Raw genomic sequence first — 17,969 nt, 5'->3', positions numbered from 1 at the left:
TCATCTTTCTAGCTTTTGGTGCACTCAGTGTAAGAACCTACCCCTGCACTATTTTTGCTGATGGGGGAGACTCCCCAGTGCTCCTTGACTATCTACAGTAACAATTCTTGCCTTCAAAACTCTGGATTCTTCTAATCTTATGAGGATAAATAGATAGAGGTCTTATTATATACAGTTTCTTCCTGCTGTTAAGGGGCTTAGTTTTTATCCATCCCTGGGATTAGATAAGACTATCTAATGTCCAGATATTCTTGCTGTCTACTAAAAGAAGACGGGGGTCAATAATGGAACGAAGCCTTCATGTGAGGAGGAAGGATGGCTGACTTTGGAAGGCAGAAGAACATGCGATGTTTAGAGGATGGCACTGCTGAACAAGCGAAGCTAGTAGACTGCTTCATATTTCAAGAGGCAGTGTTGCAGATGGGCTTCCAAAGGGAGACCTATTGTGTAGACAAGGAATCAAGTATTTAGTGAGGAGTATGCCTAGTAGTGCAGGGGGAATGATAGTGAAATCAGATACTGGAGAGACTAAAGGATCCCCATGATCTAATCCAGAGTGGGACTTTGGGTGACATACCCAACAGCAGGATAAGTTTGTCAAGAAAGCCACTGTCTGGGAAATGTGGACAAAGGCGTTATCAGTAGCAACTGTCAAAAAATAAATAAAATAAAATGTAACATTGTTACTTGACTTTGGGAAGTGCTGTCCCTTTCAAAGGGGGTGTTCCTAAAATGGAAACTGGAAGGGTCTCACATAAGCTGTTTCAAAAGGGCTTAATTTAAGCACGCATTGGGGCACTACCCTAATCTGGAGCAAGGTAATAGGGAGTGCCTGGTCCCATTTCAAATGTGTTTCCTGGCATGTCTTTATTTTGTGGCTCATGTTCTCAGTCTTCCATATAGATTGAGGTCTCCAAGATGCATGCATTTTCCATTGAATCTGTAGTGCTTGTCCTGTCTTCTGGGAGATTTCTGAAGTGAACAATTGTTCACTTTGTGATTAATTTTGTGCCCAAAAGTGCCCATTGTCACTTTGAATAATGTAAGAAAGTCCAAACCGAAGAATTATTTATTTGAGTAGAAGGTTTGCTACCTCAGTTGCCTTCTCAGTTCTAGTGAGGTATGCCTCTGCCCATCCAGAAGGGGTGTCTATAAAAACTAATAAAAATTTAAAGTTTCCTATGGTTTTAGGCATCTGTGTAAAGTCAACTTGCGAGTCCTCAAATGGCATATCCCTTTATATTGTACTCCCTTTCCTGTTGGGGCACATTCTGTCTTAAAATTGTTTATGTCACATATCCAACAGTCTTGGATAATCTTTTGAGTGGTTCTTTGTAAATGAGAGTCCTTCAGATGTGGTCTAATGAGGTTCCTTAAAGTATCCCTTCCATAATGCGTCCCTTCATGTAGGTGTTTGAGGATGGGACATATTAGAGTTTCAGGGAGTAAGATCATGCCATGAGTGTTGATCTCCCATACAGAATTAGGGTTAGTGGTAGAGAACCCTCATTTGTGGGCCTATTCCTCATCTTATTCTGTGTAATGGAAATTCTCACTAGTCAAGGTGGGGAATTAAAACCCCAAGAAGTGGTGGCCCTCGGGTGCCTTGTCTTGCTGCTTTGTTGGCAGTTTTGTTTCCCTGGCTTGTTTGGGAACCATCCTTCTTGTGTCCTGGGCAGTGCATTATGGCAGTCTGGTTGTTTGATGTCCTTATTCCCTGAGGTTGAGTCCTTTTTCTTTCCATATTACCCCATGGGCATGGACTACCATGAAGACATATTTATAATCAGTGTAGGTGTTAAGTCATCTACATATTATAGAAGAATTCTTGATTTAAATTTAATGTCCCTTAATCTTCTGCTAATATTTCCTTAAATATAGTGGGGGGATTCTTAAATCCTTCTAGTGACATAGTCCAACAGGATCATAGTGTGGTTTTAGTTTCTGGGTCCTGCCATTCAAAGGCAAATAATATTTGAGCCTGTTCATCTATTAGGATGCAGAAAAAAGCATCCTTCAAGTCTAGGACTGAAAACCATTTGCTGTCCCCTGGGCACTGTAGTCAAGAAAGTATAAGAGTTGGGCGCAGTAGGATAAATGTCCTGAACAATGTTATTTATGGCCCTAAGGTCCTATACAAATTGATGTTCTTCAGTGTGAGGCTTTTTGACTGGCAAAATGGGGGTGTTGTAGGGAGACTGACATAGTAAAATTAATCCTGATTTTAAGAATTTCTGCAATATTGGTTGAATCCCCTCCCTCTAAAGCAAGGGTGTCAAACTCATTTTCATCAGGGGCCACATCAGCCTCATAGTTGCCTTCAAGGGGCTGGATGTAATTTTAGGACTGTATAAATGTAACTACTCCGTAACTAGAGGCAAGGAGCCTGGTGCTGCTGCCAGGTAGAAGGTGCCGGGCTGGATAAAACAAGGTGGAGGGCCGGATTCAGCCTGTGGGCCTTGTGTTTGCCACCTGTGCTCTGAAGTTTCTTTTTTTTTTTAAGTGGGTATTATTTCTTAGTGGGATCCATGGCCTTTCTTTAGGTTACTTTTTACGGGTTGGGTGTTAATTGTCCTACCTGGGGTTCCATCAGCCCAAATGGCTCTAGCAACCTGCTTGTAGATCTCTGGGAGGAGTTCACATCTGAGTCCTTCTGGGCAAGTTTGGAGCACCTGGAGCTGGAGAGCATGTTCTAGTGGGACTCCTAAACATTAATTGCTGCTTCTCAGGGGGAAAAGTTATTTATGCAGGCAATTTACAAAGTAAATCTTGGCCTAGCAATAGAATGGGGCAGTTTAGCATGTAGAGAGAACTAATCAAAAGTTTTTGATCCCCAGGCTGGCATTTAGAGGTTGAAGGAACACTTGTTTTTGTAATTGTCTGTTCATTCCAGTAACTGACACCTTTTGTAAGCTGAACTTTTCCTGGTTAGTTTTGTATTAAGTGCTGACTGATTATGTAACCTCCCACATCTATAAGGAAGTCAATTAGCTTGTTCCCCACTGTCATTTGTACCCAGGACACCTGCGGGGAAATAGTAATAGATTGAGAAGTATCATGGGTAGTCCCTGGGCCTCCTTGTTCATCATCAGATTCATCATTCTTTCTAACATTTCTTGGCAAGAGTTTCTGTCCTTTTTTATCAATATTTTTCTTTTTGAGTTCCAGGCAATTCTTTCTTCAAAACCCTTCCTCTTTGCAATAGGTTCATTGATTGGCATCTAGTGGAGTTTTCAAAACCTTTTTCTTTCGGGTCCCACCTCTCCTGGTTTCCCCCACACTGTTTCTATGAAAACGGTGGCCTGTTTTTATTTCCTTATTTCTCGTCCAAGGTAAACATCAAAGGCTATGTCTACCAGCTGGGAGGGATTCATTCCCAATGTCCCATCTAAACGTTGGAGCTTCCTTCTGATGTCTGAGGCACTTTGCCCAATAAAAGTCATATTTATCATGTAGACATTTTCTTGTGCCTGTGAATCAGCATCAGTATGCTTTTAATAGGTCTGATAGATCCTTTCACAATTCAGAAGGGTCTTCATTTGTTTTTTGTTGGATGGCACATATCTTGTTCAGGCTCTTTTGTTTAGGCACTCCTTTGCCAGCCCTTCTAATATGCACCTTTGCAATGTTCCAGACTAGGTCCCCACTGTTTTGGTCCCAGTTTAGCTCTATCGAGGGAATCACCTCAGTTGGGTTGGGGGTCACATTGGGATTCTCTTGATGGAGGCAATGAGCCTTATCTCTAACTAGCTGCCTTCATCTCCTATTAGTAGGATATTAAGGAGAACCTGTACATCTTCCCAGTTTAGATGGTGACTGACAAAAATGGAGGTGATAAGATCTGCCATTTTTTGAGAATCCTCCCTATATGAGAGTTTGGAATTTTCTGATTCAGTAAATCTGATATGGAAAATGGAGTATGGGCCCAGTAGTGGCCAGTGAGCTGGTTTATTCGGCCTATAGGGTGTTGGCCTCAAAGGGAATTGTCCTGCTCTGGATAGAGATGCACCCTGGGGAAATTGGAATCCCTGCTAGGTCTTCAAGGGAGAGACCATTCCTTCATCATAAAAATGTGAGGCTGTCACCTCTCTGGGCCCTATTTCAGGGGTATCTAGCAGCTGGGGTGGTAGTGGGGGAAATCTTCCTGCTACTAATCCTGGGTCTCCTGGGCATTAAAGAGACTCATCTCCCCATTTTCTTTTTGTTACTGTGTCTTACTTCAGGGAGCGGTTTTAAGTCCATTTCCCTTCTCTGCATCATTAGGTTGTTCCCTTTCTTTGTCAAATCCTTAGTGTGTAAAAACATAAATGCCTGGACATAAGGTATTTCATCCCATTTCCCTGACTGTTGACAAAACAGTTCCAACTGTATGATGATGAACTAATTTAGGGAACTATTTAGAGGTCATTTTACCCCATAGTCTAAAGTATGCATAGGCCAAGAAATGTTACAATAGAAAACCATTTACTTCTTAGTCATTGGATCATAGCTGTACATAGACTGGTTTACTAAAATTCGGCCCACTGGGCCGAACTCCTTTCAGGAGTTAAACCAGAACAACCCCTGATGGCATGACAGTACAAACCCAAAACCATAAGCATAGAAGGACCCTAGACTAAGCGGAAAATATGAACAAAACTTGGATCTATTAATTCTGTTAATCCAAATGAGCATTCACAAGCAAGTCATAGCATCTTATCTCATGCCAGCCAATACTGCAAGCATTCCTGACCAGACCCAAGTGGCATGAAGCCCAAGAAGCAGGGATAGTCTACTAACCAGTACTGCAAATGATCCTAACTCTTCCTAAGTGGCACAAAGCCCAGGTGGCGTGAAGCTCAATTGTCATGAACAGCCTACCAACTGGTGCTCCAAATGGTCCTAACCAGACCCAAGTTGCATAAAGCCCATACGGCATGAATTCCAAGTAGCGAGAAGTCCAACTGGCAGGGATGGAGGACCGCCAGTATGCACAGTAGTTCAACTTACCCAGTCTTGGAGTCTCCCTGCTCCCCAGAAAACTGTTTTCTTTTACCAGGCAAGTCTTTCAGGTGTATGACACCTTGACAAGGAGTGCAGGAAAATTCCCTGAAAAATTCTCAGCACCTGCTGAGTCCCATTCCTGGGGTCAGCCTGCCACAGGCAATTGGGACCCTTGCTCAGGCCCTCCAGGACTTACCAAGGTCCGCACTGTCCCAGGAGAGTCACCAAAAACTGAAACCAAATCACAGGTTCAGCTGCTAGCTGCAGTGAAAGCCAAACCCATGATAGAGTTGCTGGTACAGAAGGAAAGAGGTTTATTCAGGTGCTGTGACCTGGGAGAATGGTGGACTCCCGTGTTAAAGTCCATTCCCCTTCCTGCTCAAGTCCAGGGTTCTTAAAAGGATAAGGAGGGGAGGCCTTTTTTTCTATCCTATTATCTGGCTAACTTTTGGCGTGCTTGGGTCCTGTTCATTCAACTTCCTAGTTTTTGGTGCGCTCACTATAAGAACCTCCCCCTGTACCATCTGGGCCTATAGAGGAGACTCCCTGGCACTCCCTGACTATCTGTGGCAACACCAAGACATGAGAATATTGAGGAGAGTTAAGTGGAGGCTGTTGAGGCCAAGGACATTAGTAAATTGTAAGCTCTGATCCTTTTGCTTATTCACATAATTCAAGGCCTCCTAGATTGTAGAAAATTTTTTAGTGAAGTGGGGTGTGGGGGACATTAAACTCTTAGATAAGCCGTTTTTGTTTTATTTTTTCCCAAGTGTTTTATATGAAAATACAGTAACCAGTAAATATTTTATCCATAATTAGATTTATACCTTACCTTAACATCCATTACTTTTTAAAAAAAAGCTTACATGTGGAAACATCATTAGCTTCTTTATAGCCAATAGGATTCTTTGACCATTTAGTAATCTAGGCTATTCATCCCCAAAGGGTAGTTCAAATATAAATTCCATTTATGGCCTTGTCAAACAAAAACAATCATTACTTTTTCAATTAATTCAGGCTGAGAGGTATTTATTTCCTATGAGGAGCAGGCAGCCTCCAGGGCCATATATTCAGGGAAGAGTGTGGTTCATTCTACCAATGAATCCTTTGTAATGAAGGAAAAAATAGTCCAGTGCTGTAGAAAAACCATCAGCTGGTTAGCAGCTTTCATGCCTTTCTGGGGCTCTTCTCCCTCCAAATAATGTGTCAACTATGAAGACAACATTGCTTCCAGTGGCTCTATGTTTGGATTTCTAATTTTTTACTCTCATTTCCAAATCTTAATTTCAAAATCTTCACACTTGAAAAGTGAGAGAAAAGAAATAGAGATACCATGCATACTGTGTTCTGATGTGTCTCTGGGGCTTTCATTCAGATGTTGGCTAATGGGCTTATTATTAGCCCTGGGGTAGATTCTAAATATGTTACAGTGCTGATGAATTTCTTGACCTTAGAAGATACCCAGGGAGCCCTTGATGCTGGACTTCTAGTGTGACTTTGTGGCCCAACAGGATCATAGAAAAAAACACTCTAACGTAGATCACTTTTAAGGGTGCATTTATGTGATTATTATCCTTTATGATATAAAGACAATTTGATTACCTGTTCATATGTGTCATGTGTATTTAAAAATATTTTGTTTGTTAGGGTCATTTTAACACTGGGAAATACTAATAAAATTAAGACTGTTACTGAATCCTAATTCAGCTTCAGGAAGAATTATTTTGGAAATGGGCTATTAAGATTTTTCCTTCAATAAATTGATTTTTTTTGTCATTTTTGTGGATTCTTCCACAAAAATGGAGTAGGAAATGTTTCTATAGATGTGAGGCCTAATTTCAAGAAAGTACATGTTATCCTTTACTTCTCAAACACAGCTAGCTGCAAGTATCCATACCTGGTAGCAATATTTAAAAATAGATTATACAGGCAAAACAGTCTGTGCGTTCACTTCCAAGCACGATCTTATCTTAGAGGGATCTTTTCAATGCATGGCTGTACCGAGTCAGCTCAGACAGCTCTCATGATGCCTTGTGTGTACTCTGACAGATCCTCTTTCAGAAATTCAGATGTGTAGTTAGGTCAGTTGTTACGAATGTGGGGCTGAGACCAGGGTTTTGGATGTTATTCACATTCGGCTCATTTACTGTAGCACAGAGGCAGTAAAATTATACATGAATCCTTTCCTGCTGGCTAGCCCCATGGGGGTACAGCTCCTCACAGGAATGGGTGACAAGTGTGTCTGGATACCCCATTCCTAGTCGTTGCTCCTAGGGGATGTATGTCTTCTGGGACATTTCATAGCATAATCTGATCGATCTTGTATACAAAGCAAAGGTATTTGGATAAAAAGGAAGTTATTACCTTTAATATGAATGATAGCCTTATTTACTCCGGCTGAGGGACTGTCACCACAGGCTTTAGTTACATGTAACAATTCCCTATAACTGATCAGAGTTTTGAGAGTTTACATGATTTTGGCAAAGGTGGTGACCTTAATTTTTTCTTTCTAACTAACTTTATTTCACTGTCCTATGTTCTCCAGGAATATTAACAGGAGACTAAGGATATTAGAGGACAAAAACAGATGCTTTCAGTAGCTGCTCCAGAACAGAGGGGGAGGGAATGACAGAGTCCTGACCTCCTTCCTGCAGCAAACTCCAGCCAGCACTGTAATGTGCCACCTACACAGAAGCAGTGTCATCTGGTCTAAGGCCACTGCGTCTTTCAGTGAGAAAGTGGGTGGCATAGCTTGGAGAGGAGAAGCTGGATTCTTACAAGAATAAACTTTAAAACTATAGTTCAGGTTTACTCTTCAGAAATTGATCACAGACAGTCATAAATCATGTTGGAGACTCAGGAAATGATTACCATTCATCTTGGCCTAAACTCCTTTGGAGAATACTCTACATTCCACTGTTTCATAATGTATAACACATGTTTACAGTATTCCATAATTTATTCTATATTACAGACTAGTTAAGTACCCCTTCCCATTCTGCTCTCAGATGCCCAGCACAATAAAGAAGAGAAGGGCAGCTGGTTGCTGTAGAAAAAATGGCCCATATGTAGACCTTGCTTGAGTAAATGATGAAAAGTAAAAAGAAAAGTCTAGCAAAAATACAAATAGTTGAGCATTTTTACTGATGTGAACCAACACAAACAGGCCTGTGATAAATGACCAGTTTCGTGTTAATAATATCAGCCAACCTATGCACCACATTTGATGGATTATAAAGCATTTTCGCAGCTGTCCTTGCACCAGGTACAATGAAGAGGGACAAAATTCCATGATCTGAAATGGAGTCTTACCCTGTTCCTGCAAATGACATTTGTCCTGCTCTGAGAAATGCCTGTCGCTTTAAAACAATCAGCTCTTTTCCTCACCTTTTGCCTATTAGGTCCTTGTGCCCCTGACTGAAGAGTAGCCAGGAGTGTCCAGCTCACAATTTGCACATAAAGGAGCACACACAGTTATGCAGGCATATGATGAAGTTACCTGCCAGGGACTCTGCTTTCTCCCAAGGTGGTTCTATGATCTGTGGAGTAAATTTTTTCTGGCCGCCACAGCCATTTTCTGGTTTGCTGTGGGGAGAAGCAGCAGGTATACATCCTTTCAAGAACTGGGGAACATTTAATGGTGGTAAAATTACTGGCAGTGTTTGAATAAAAACTGCTTTCCAACCTTTGACCTTCCTTTTCCCTTGATTGTTGTTGATAGCAAGAGAGCCGGTTCAGCTGGTAGAAGGTGAGAATGTTAAGATCTTTTTGTTTATGTTTTGCTGATGCTCAGCAATTCTCATGATTAGTAAGTTACTCCTCTGTGACCAAAGGGGGTTTTGTGGGGAGTTGGGAAATGGCACAGCACCAAGAGCAAAACTGTCTCCATCATTCTCTCTTTGTGTCCTGGGGAATTTATTTTTAACCAAGCCAGCTTATGTTTCCTGCAGCTATAAAAGGGAGATTATCTTAAATTGTTAATCACAACCTCTGTCCACATAAGTTATCTGTTACATGTCCCCAGTAGACAAGACAATGCCTTTATTTATTTGTTTTTCAATTTTTAAAAATTTTACATAGGCATGCTTATGTTAACACTGTTTCCACATTTTCCCCTTGGGTTATAAATAATAGGTATTTCTGAAATTATCATATTGGCTAACTACATCATTCCTGAACTGTTGAAACATTTCAAGGAAGCTACCTTGCATTTTCTTGAGGTTGGTTGGTTTGGTTGTTTGGATAACTGCTTATATGTTCATTTTTAGGAAAGATGTTTAATGCTGTTTTTTTTTTCTTTTTATGAGTTAAAAGTCCTAGATGATTAAAACCAATTAAGAAAATACTTCTGTGCAGTCATGATGATGCGAATAACATGAAAGTGGGAGAAAGACCTCTTTGGTGATTTTTAGAACACGAATTTGATCCAGCACACGTGAAGGGGAGGTACCCGCAGAATCCCAGCCGGTGTGCTTGGTACAGGACTGTTCGGTCCCCAGAAGTAGACAGTATCTGACCACTCAACAAAAGCCTATTTTTCAAACTTTTTTTTTAAATCAGTGGTCAAATCAAATCGACTCTCTTTTAGTCATTGAAAACATATTTTCCTACATCTGTTCTAAGTTGCCTCTTTACCAGGAGCTTTTATGTTGCTGCTGCAATCTAATGTCACAAACTTTGATACATTTTTTGATGGGGTTATTTATTTTGTTGGAAAATTCTACCAGTTTACTCAAAATATAAAAACTGTTGAAAACTTAGCATGAAGAATATGATTTACAACTTGAGCAAATGAAATACATTTGTTATTTTAGGGCCACAAATAGAATATTTACATGTGATATCTGAATTCCATTCATAATGGCAAAGTTTCTGAAGTTTATGTCAGAACAGTATCTCCTTTCTCTAAAGGTGGTGCTTCAGAACACATCATTTGATTTACATTAGAACATTTGATTTTATATATTAAAGAGTAGTATTGAAACAGGATTCTGTTGTATTTTGTTCTGTGCTTTTTGTTCTGTAATTCTTTAAAAAAATCTCTCAAAAGTATTTATTATTTCTATTTTCTCTGTCCATAGAGTGTCATATTCGTGTTTCTGTAACTGTGGGATGATGATGAGTTCATTTCTGCCAGGGGCACATAGATTCTGTTTATGTGTAGCATTTCATGAGTGCACCCTCAGTGCGTGGCTTCACACACACACTGAGGGGGCTCTAGAATTATGGACTTGGGAAGCACAGGCTTTCCCCTTAAGGCATATGATGTAATGGAAGAGACAGAATAGTTGTACCCATGTGGGCGCACACGTGAAAACAATCATCCAGCACACTGGACACTTGGCAGATTTCTCCCAGGAGCTCTGAGTAACGTGGAAACTGGCACTAGCATCTGACTCCCAACCTCCCATTTGTGAGATCAACTAACAACGTAAAAATAGGAAAAAACAAGCCAAAAAGAGTGTCGTCATTATTGAAATGATAGCTGTCACTTATTACATGTTCATGATTGTCCAGGCACTGCTAAGTTCCTTACATGCGTTATTTCATGGGTTAGGTAGCTATTATCCTTGTGGAACTGGTGCAGACCCAGGGCAGTGAAGTAAATCAGCCCTTATATATATAACTCGGAAGTGGCAGGTTCTGTGTTGCAATCCTTTGCAAGGGCTGTAGCTCAGACTTCTCTTACTGTCAGCTGAAAGTGATGTAAATTTGCATCATTCTGCCCGCTGATTCCCCATATTAGAGAAGCATATTGATGGCAACCCTCTGAAGTAGATATTGGAGGAGACTCTACCTGCCCTGCGCAGGATAAATGCCAGATATGAGTTGACTCCTACTATCCAAAGATAGAGAGGGGGAAAAAAAGGAAAGAAAAGAAAAAAGAAAAGGCCTATGAAAGATTTGCAGCATAGAAAAAAAAGGAAGATAACATTTAAAATGCAAGGGAACACCATATAGCTGACAAAATTATGAGAAACAAGTAAATTTTAGAAAGTAATTTTTAGATAGCATCTGCTTTGTGTCTTAAAATTCAGGGAAACATAGGCTTTGAAGGGACTGAGTGGTAGGTAAGCCAGATTGTGATGAAGAGAGAGGATACTAGCAAAGCTAAGGAAAAGAACACAGAATTGGGCATAGATCTGTGAGGCAAGAATTTGGGGGTGAGTCCTAGATCCACCACTTCTAGCCCTACAACTTCAGACAAACCCCTTACCCTCTACTTCAGTTTTCTTATTTATAATATGAGGTACCTACTTAATATGGTTGTTACGAGAATTTAAAATGAACTAGGAGAAACAAAGCATATATTAAAGTAACAGTGAAAAATCAACACTATTAAAAAATTGACTCCATAACAAAATTAAGATCTCCCAGAATCCAGAGGAAGGGAATACAGTGATAAAGTAGAAAAGATATATGTACATGGACAATACAGAATGGAGATTCCCTAGGAGAGAAACTCATGTTTTTGGAAGAGACTAGAACAAATGGAATTGATGCTACAAACAAAATGTAGCAGAATCTTTAGATTAAAAAGACTACATGCCAGGGCAATACCAGCCAACACTAGGAATAATCTTAAATGTTATTTATTAATTTTAAGGGTAGAAGAACAAATTAATTAGGCAGAAAAGCACAAGGTTTACCTGCAAGTGAGAAAACGCTGCCCGGTGTAGACTTGCTCTTGTTCACTGCAGAAAGCCAAAGGCGATAAAACAGTATCTCGGTTGAAGGAAATCACTTATAAATGTTTTTACCTAGACAAGGTGGTGATCATGTAAGAAGAAAAAAATCATCCTGAGATTGACAACTATATAAAATATTCCCATCTAAAATCTACTTGGAAAATAAATGACGTAGAGATTTTCCTACTTAGAAATCAGCATAAAAATAAGTAATGGTACAAAAGTACATAAAGGAACAAAAAATTGGTTATTAGTTCTTGTCCTTGGCTGGGGCATTAAGTACTAAGGGGACTCTTGATAGACTTCCCAATTGAGTGCTTGGACAAAGCTGAGTGTGGTTCTGATTAGCAGCCAGCACTGAGAACACTTTACCAATTTTAATCAAGATAAAATATGTACTGTACACAGATAATTAAGGAAATGGGGAATATTGCCAAGGACATGTAAAAAGGATCACATTATTCTTAAATTTATGCTAATTGATTTGAAAATATCAAACTTTTATAAGATACAGAAGCAAATTTTAATAAATGACAAAGATTATTTTCCAATGACAGGACTCAATTTCATGGAAATGTCTTCTTCCAGTGTGTGTCTAAAGCAGGGGTGTCAAACTCATTTTCACCAGGGGCCACATCAGACTTGCAGTTGCCTTCAAAGGGCCGAATGTAATTTCAACTCCTTAACAGTTAAGGAGTAGTTACATTTATACAGCCCTAAAATTATTTTGGCCCTTTGAAGGCAACCACAAGGCTGATGTGGTTCCTGGTGAAAATGAGTTTTACACCCCTGGTCTAAAGTATGCATAATTCTAATCAATATTATAATTGATTTTTAGAAATTGATAAATTGAAATTTCATCTAGAAAAATGAGCTGATAACATAGCAAAGGAATGTTTAGAAACTGGTTTTTGTGAAGGAAGCTTGTCCCACTTGTTGGTAGCACTTAGTACAAATTAAAGCATTTGTACTGGCGAATTATGAATAGAAAGATAAAGGAAACAGAATGAAGATTCAGAAACAGACCCAGTATTACAGAGATAAAAGGGATAATTCCTCACAAAGATATAATTATAAATGTAATTTATACATTTATAAATTACATTTTAACCTGGTGAGATTCATACTCCACACTCTCTCTTTGTAGTTGGCAATAGCTGAAATATTTGTGTGACTAGTAACAAAACCTTAAAATATATGATATTGAAACAAAAAATGACAGAATTAAAAGGAGAAACAGATAATTTAATAATCATAAATTTTAATACCTCTCAGTAGTTGATGAACAACTAGTAGTTGATAAGAAAAAACACTAAAAACAGGAAATATTGAGTAAAACTATCATCATTTTTTAACAAGCCATAGTTTATAGATCAGAATAAAAATGTAAAGAAAAGCTTTTTTTATGTTTTTTCTGTTTTTTTAAATATATTTTATTGATTATGCTATTACAGTTGTCCCATTTTTTTCTCCCCTTTATTCCCCTCTGCCCTGTACCCCCCCACCATCATTCCTCCTCCTTAGTTCATGTCCATGGGTCATACATATAAGTTCTTATATATGTATAAGAATATACATATATTCCACCAACCAGCCACTGCCTTGCTGTGTTTTCTCTCCACCTCCACTGCCTGTCTTTGCCCCTCCTACCAGCTTGAATGAATGTTTCTTCTTTAACTCCGTGGTTGTTGGACTTCCATATAGTTTGATTTTCTATCAGGTCTGTTATTTCTGTTTTTAAATTTGTTGTTGTCCTTTTGGTTGTGAGAGGAGGCAAAGTTTATCTACCTATGCCTCCATCTTGGCCAGAAGTCCAGTATTATCAATCATCTTAATTGACCTTTGTATTTGTAGAATGTATTCAGTGACCTCAAAAGAAGTAACTGAGAATTCAATAACAATGAGCTATATAGAAAAACCTCTCAATATCTGAAAATTTTTGAAAAAAATTTCTCTGTAATTCATATGGCAAAGACAGAATCACAAGAAACTTAGAAAATAATTTGAAATGAATGGCAGAAAATACAGAGCCACTACTGATACCCTTAAAGGAACTGAATGCATGTATCTTGTACTTCATCATAAAAGTTATTTTACAAAGAAAATCACTGGCTGTTTTTTGTTGATGATCTTGGATACAATTGTACATTTTTAGCAGAGAAAAAAATTGCCCACATTTAACAGTGTCTCAGTAGGACTATCATTTAAAGTAGTCATTTTAAAACTAAACCAAACACAACAAAAAACACATAAAACGTTTGCACACTAGTAAAAAATAGTATTAAATATTTTTTGAACATAAAATCTGTTTAAACTGGAAACAGGTCAGTGATACATGTATTTATCTCATATTAATATAAAATTAATTTAATGCACTTATCAAAAGTTCACTCTGATTTAAGAATAACCTGTGTGGTTAAGAAGTTGCTTGAGTGTGTTATAGCACTGTATGTCATAAAATATATTGGACATGTGAGTATACGTCAAGTAATTATAATTGGTTGTTAAAGCATGTGTTTCAGCAGGGGACCCGTAATGTATTGGATACTAAAGTAAGGATGAAGATACACAATTTTGTAAAGAAATTTTGAAATCCAATTTTAATTTTTAAACTCCTTACCCATATTGAGGGTATAAAAGAACCTAGTTGTTGGAGGTTATAGAGAAAGGTTTTTTTTTTTAATTTATTTGTTTTTTTAATCAAAGAGTAAATGTTCTTTGACAAAATCTCTGGAGAGACTGTGCTGAGTCCTGCCCCATCTAGTTGCTTTTCCTTTCATCTCAAGAGAAACAGGCTTCAAGGACACAAGTTGACTTAATAACTTTCTCCTGAAGGCCTTGGTGGTCAGAATCTAAGTGGAGATGAAAAAGCTGGAATCCTGTAGAAATGACAGTGGTGATTTCAAGAGTCATCTGGCACTGCCAGATTTTGTTTAGATGAAGACCCATGAGTGTTTCCTGTAGATTACGTTGGGCCGTCGACATCAAAGGATGGGAACGAGATTGGTTCAGGTCCTATTTAATAAAGAAGACTGGATAACATGGGACCTCAGCCCACAAAAACTGCTTTCTAGATTCTTCACAAGAAGTGTAGGCAGGGCTACCTTCATGGGTGTGGAACCTGTGCAGTTGCAAAAAGGCAGGCCCTAACCAGGGCCCCATACTTGGTTAAATAGGATGCTGTTACCATCTTGAAATTCTTAATTTTTTAAATAAACAGTCTTATGTTTTCATTTTTTTACTGGAATGCCACAGATTACCATTTGTAGTCTGTCCTACATTTATTACCTCTCTTGAGGAAACTATGATGAAGGGGGTCTCAGCAGGGGAGAAGGAGTGGTCCTCTAAAGCAGGGGTCCCTAACCCATGGACCACACACTGGTACTGGTCTGTGGACTGTTAGGAACTGGACCACACAGCAGGAGGTGAGCTTGAATGTACTGTGCTTGAATCATCCTGAAACCATTGCCTCCCCACTGCCCATGACCCCCCAGCCCGGGTCCATGGGAAAATTGTTTTCCACGAAACCAGTCTGTGGTGCCAAGAAGGTTGGGGACCACTGCTCTAAAGTGGGAAAGAATAGGCTTTAAATACTGGCCATACTCATTGATGAGGCTAGTGAACCAATCAGGTAGAATGTTCCTGCTTCTCTGACCTCCATTTTCATCGTCTGCCCAGTCCCTTCCAACCCAGAGAGGACTAAAAACAGCTTAGGAACGGGGAGAGATGATTCGGATGAAAAGAGGTTTGTTTTCATAAACACTCCTTTCCCAGGTGGTGCATGTAAATCTGCAGCAGGTCCTAGGTGGGGAAGGTAAGCTGTCATACCACTGAAGCTGGAGATTCTAATAGCCAGGTGGAGACTGTTTTATGTTTTACAGTGACTACAGGACTTGTATTAGATAAAAGTAATTAGAAAACCATGGGCCTTTCTAAGATTTCATCCAGTGGGGGATGAACTACTACACTGAGTAAAAATTAAGTGAATGACAAAATGAAACTCCTTTTGAAATTGCACCTCTAAAGTGATATTTTTTCAATGTATTGACTACATAAGAGACTACATAAAATATCAAATGCTTTTTGATTCGTAAACCATGGTAACTTTTAAGTTTCGAATGATGCTCTGAACACTTGCTTGAATTTAATGGTGAAATTGGACTTTTTGTAAATTGCATCTCCAAATTGATCTAATTTGGTAATAGGAAAACAAAATGTTAAGTTTTCCCATTTGTCATTTGCACTTGTGTTTATCTAGTTGTTGGCTTGCTGACAGTGGTCTAAAAATGTAAAAGTGTAGCTCAGTGTGGTTGCTTTTTAAAGTGAGGAAATGTATGTAATATATCTTTAGAAAACACACTTAACATTTGGGACAATTAAGCTTGATTTATAATAAACTATTCCGTTTTTCCACTGGCAGTGGCATAGAATAATTTTTTTCCTAGGGGCTCTTCCAAATGACCTGAGTTAGAAGAATGTAGCTAGTTTTCAATATATTTTTACTGCAATTTTCCATTTTATGCAAAGACTATAGTAGGGTAATTATCAAAAATTGCATTTAGTGCCACGTGGATGTGCCATTAACTTTGAACACTGATGGACTGACATTTAGAGTAAAATGCGGGTACATTCTTTCCTGGGATTCTGTGAACTATATTTTAATGACCTTCAATGCCCAAGAAGATATTTATATATTCTTAAATTTTCTGGAGGTTTTTTATAGTTGTTTAAACTTCACAAAATGAGAGTGTTGTGAATTTTTAACTAAAAAAATTTCATGAAGTATTTTCTTCTTTAGCAAATATCCTTATAAATTTTTTTGTCTATACAAAATTGGTAGGAGATTTATATTTTGTGACTTCATAAGTATTATGAGAAATATATAAGTTCTGTCAACAGAGATAATTTTATTTTTGAACTTTTGCTAAAACTTATTTTAATTGTTAATCATTCTGATTTTTACTTTAAATTAGAAAAGGCTGCACTAAAACAGATCCTTGAAGGAGAGGGCATCATGGGAAAAATATATCAGTATCATTTGTAATTTAAAAGACTATATTCTTAAAGGAAGAAAATTTAAAAGTAGATGCAATGACATGCCAGGCTAGTCAGGAATTGGGGTCAAACTCCCCTTTGCATCTTGCTCTCTGCCTAATATCATACACAAGCCATTACTCAAAAGAGTTGTGAATTCCATTTGGAAAAGTAATCACAGAACCTTCTCAACACCTTAACTTCTCATTTCTTTCTTCAGTACATTCCTCTGATTTTGTTCTAGGCTCGCAGGAAGGAGGTATTTATCCAGGAACGATATGGAAGATTTAATTTAAACGACCCATTCTTGGCACTGCAGAGAGACTATGAAGCAGGTGCCGGCGATAAAGACAAGAAACCAGTTTGTGCCAACCCCCTCTCCATCCTTGAAGCAGTCATGGCCCACTGCAGAAAAATGCAAGAAAGGATGTCCACACAGCTAGCTGCTGCTGAGAGCAGACAAAAGAAGGTATTGAGACTTTCAAACGGTCATTTTTCCCATAATACAGTGTAGAATGCAGAGACCGTCTCTGAGGTTATCTTTTGTTCTTAAATATTGTATGTTCAAAAAGATTTCGGATAAGTACTCAGAAATTCAAAATTCTGACAGATTCTGTTTTTTTTTCCCAAATGTCACTCAAAATTAAAAAAAAAAACAAAAACCCAACATTGAACCAGAAAAGATGTTTAACAAAGAAATGTTTTCCATAATGGTGAGTTTAATGCTTTCTTTAAAATATGAATTTTTTCTTCTGAACTTCCCTTTTCTAGTGCCATAGATATGCTTACCTGCTAGTGGACAATCCAGTCATGCAGCCATGCGATGGCCTTCCTAACTTACGTTATCCAGCTGTCTCAAATGTTTCTTTAAAACTAAAGCTCGTTTAAATTGTTTCTGTGGAAAATTAAACTAGCATGAGGAGAATTAGAATGAAAATTTGCATGCAATCTCACTTTGTGTCATCTTGAAGTCCTGGTTAGTCTCAGACTTGCCTCTCGGGTCTGATAGCTGTGTTTGCTGCAGACCTCCAGGCTCCCGCTCACATGTTTCATTTAAACTGACTTCCTCCCCACTCCTCACCTCCCCGGCCAACACACACTTATTTATTGCGCATGAGTAGTTGGTTCAAAGAGTCCTGAGTGATAGAAGCTTACTATCATCAGCCATGAGGAAATGAAAGTTTAAATTTTGTCCTTCTGATATGCAGCCAAGACGGCTAATTCCATTTATTAGAAAAGAGAGTGAGGAAATCATGGAAGCTA

General features: G+C 38.6%; 1 protein-coding gene and 1 long non-coding RNA gene across 6 annotated transcripts in view; one reads left to right on the top strand and one right to left on the bottom strand.

The window, feature by feature from the left end:
• CTTNBP2 (cortactin binding protein 2) overlaps positions 1-17,969 on the top strand; it is a 167,944-nt gene that overhangs the window by 53,813 nt on the left and 96,162 nt on the right. For all 4 annotated transcript variants that reach the window (XM_053926409.2, XM_053926408.2, XM_053926407.2 and 1 more), the window contains exon 3: positions 16,951-17,175. In XM_053926409.2, coding sequence (XP_053782384.1) covers positions 16,951-17,175 — 225 coding nt within the window. The remainder of the gene's footprint in view (positions 1-16,950; positions 17,176-17,969) is intronic.
• Positions 1-17,969, bottom strand: part of LOC123479257 (uncharacterized) — a 44,711-nt gene that overhangs the window by 5,780 nt on the left and 20,962 nt on the right. For both annotated transcript variants that reach the window (XR_006654813.2, XR_006654812.2), the window contains exon 4: positions 11,634-11,744. This is a non-coding gene — a long non-coding RNA (uncharacterized lncRNA). The remainder of the gene's footprint in view (positions 1-11,633; positions 11,745-17,969) is intronic.

The sequence above is a fragment of the Desmodus rotundus genome, chromosome 6 (assembly GCF_022682495.2).
Source record: "Desmodus rotundus isolate HL8 chromosome 6, HLdesRot8A.1, whole genome shotgun sequence".
Lineage (NCBI taxonomy): Eukaryota > Metazoa > Chordata > Mammalia > Chiroptera > Phyllostomidae > Desmodus > Desmodus rotundus.
Note: the sequence above shows the minus strand (reverse complement) of the source record. Positions and strands in the feature narration are given on the sequence as shown.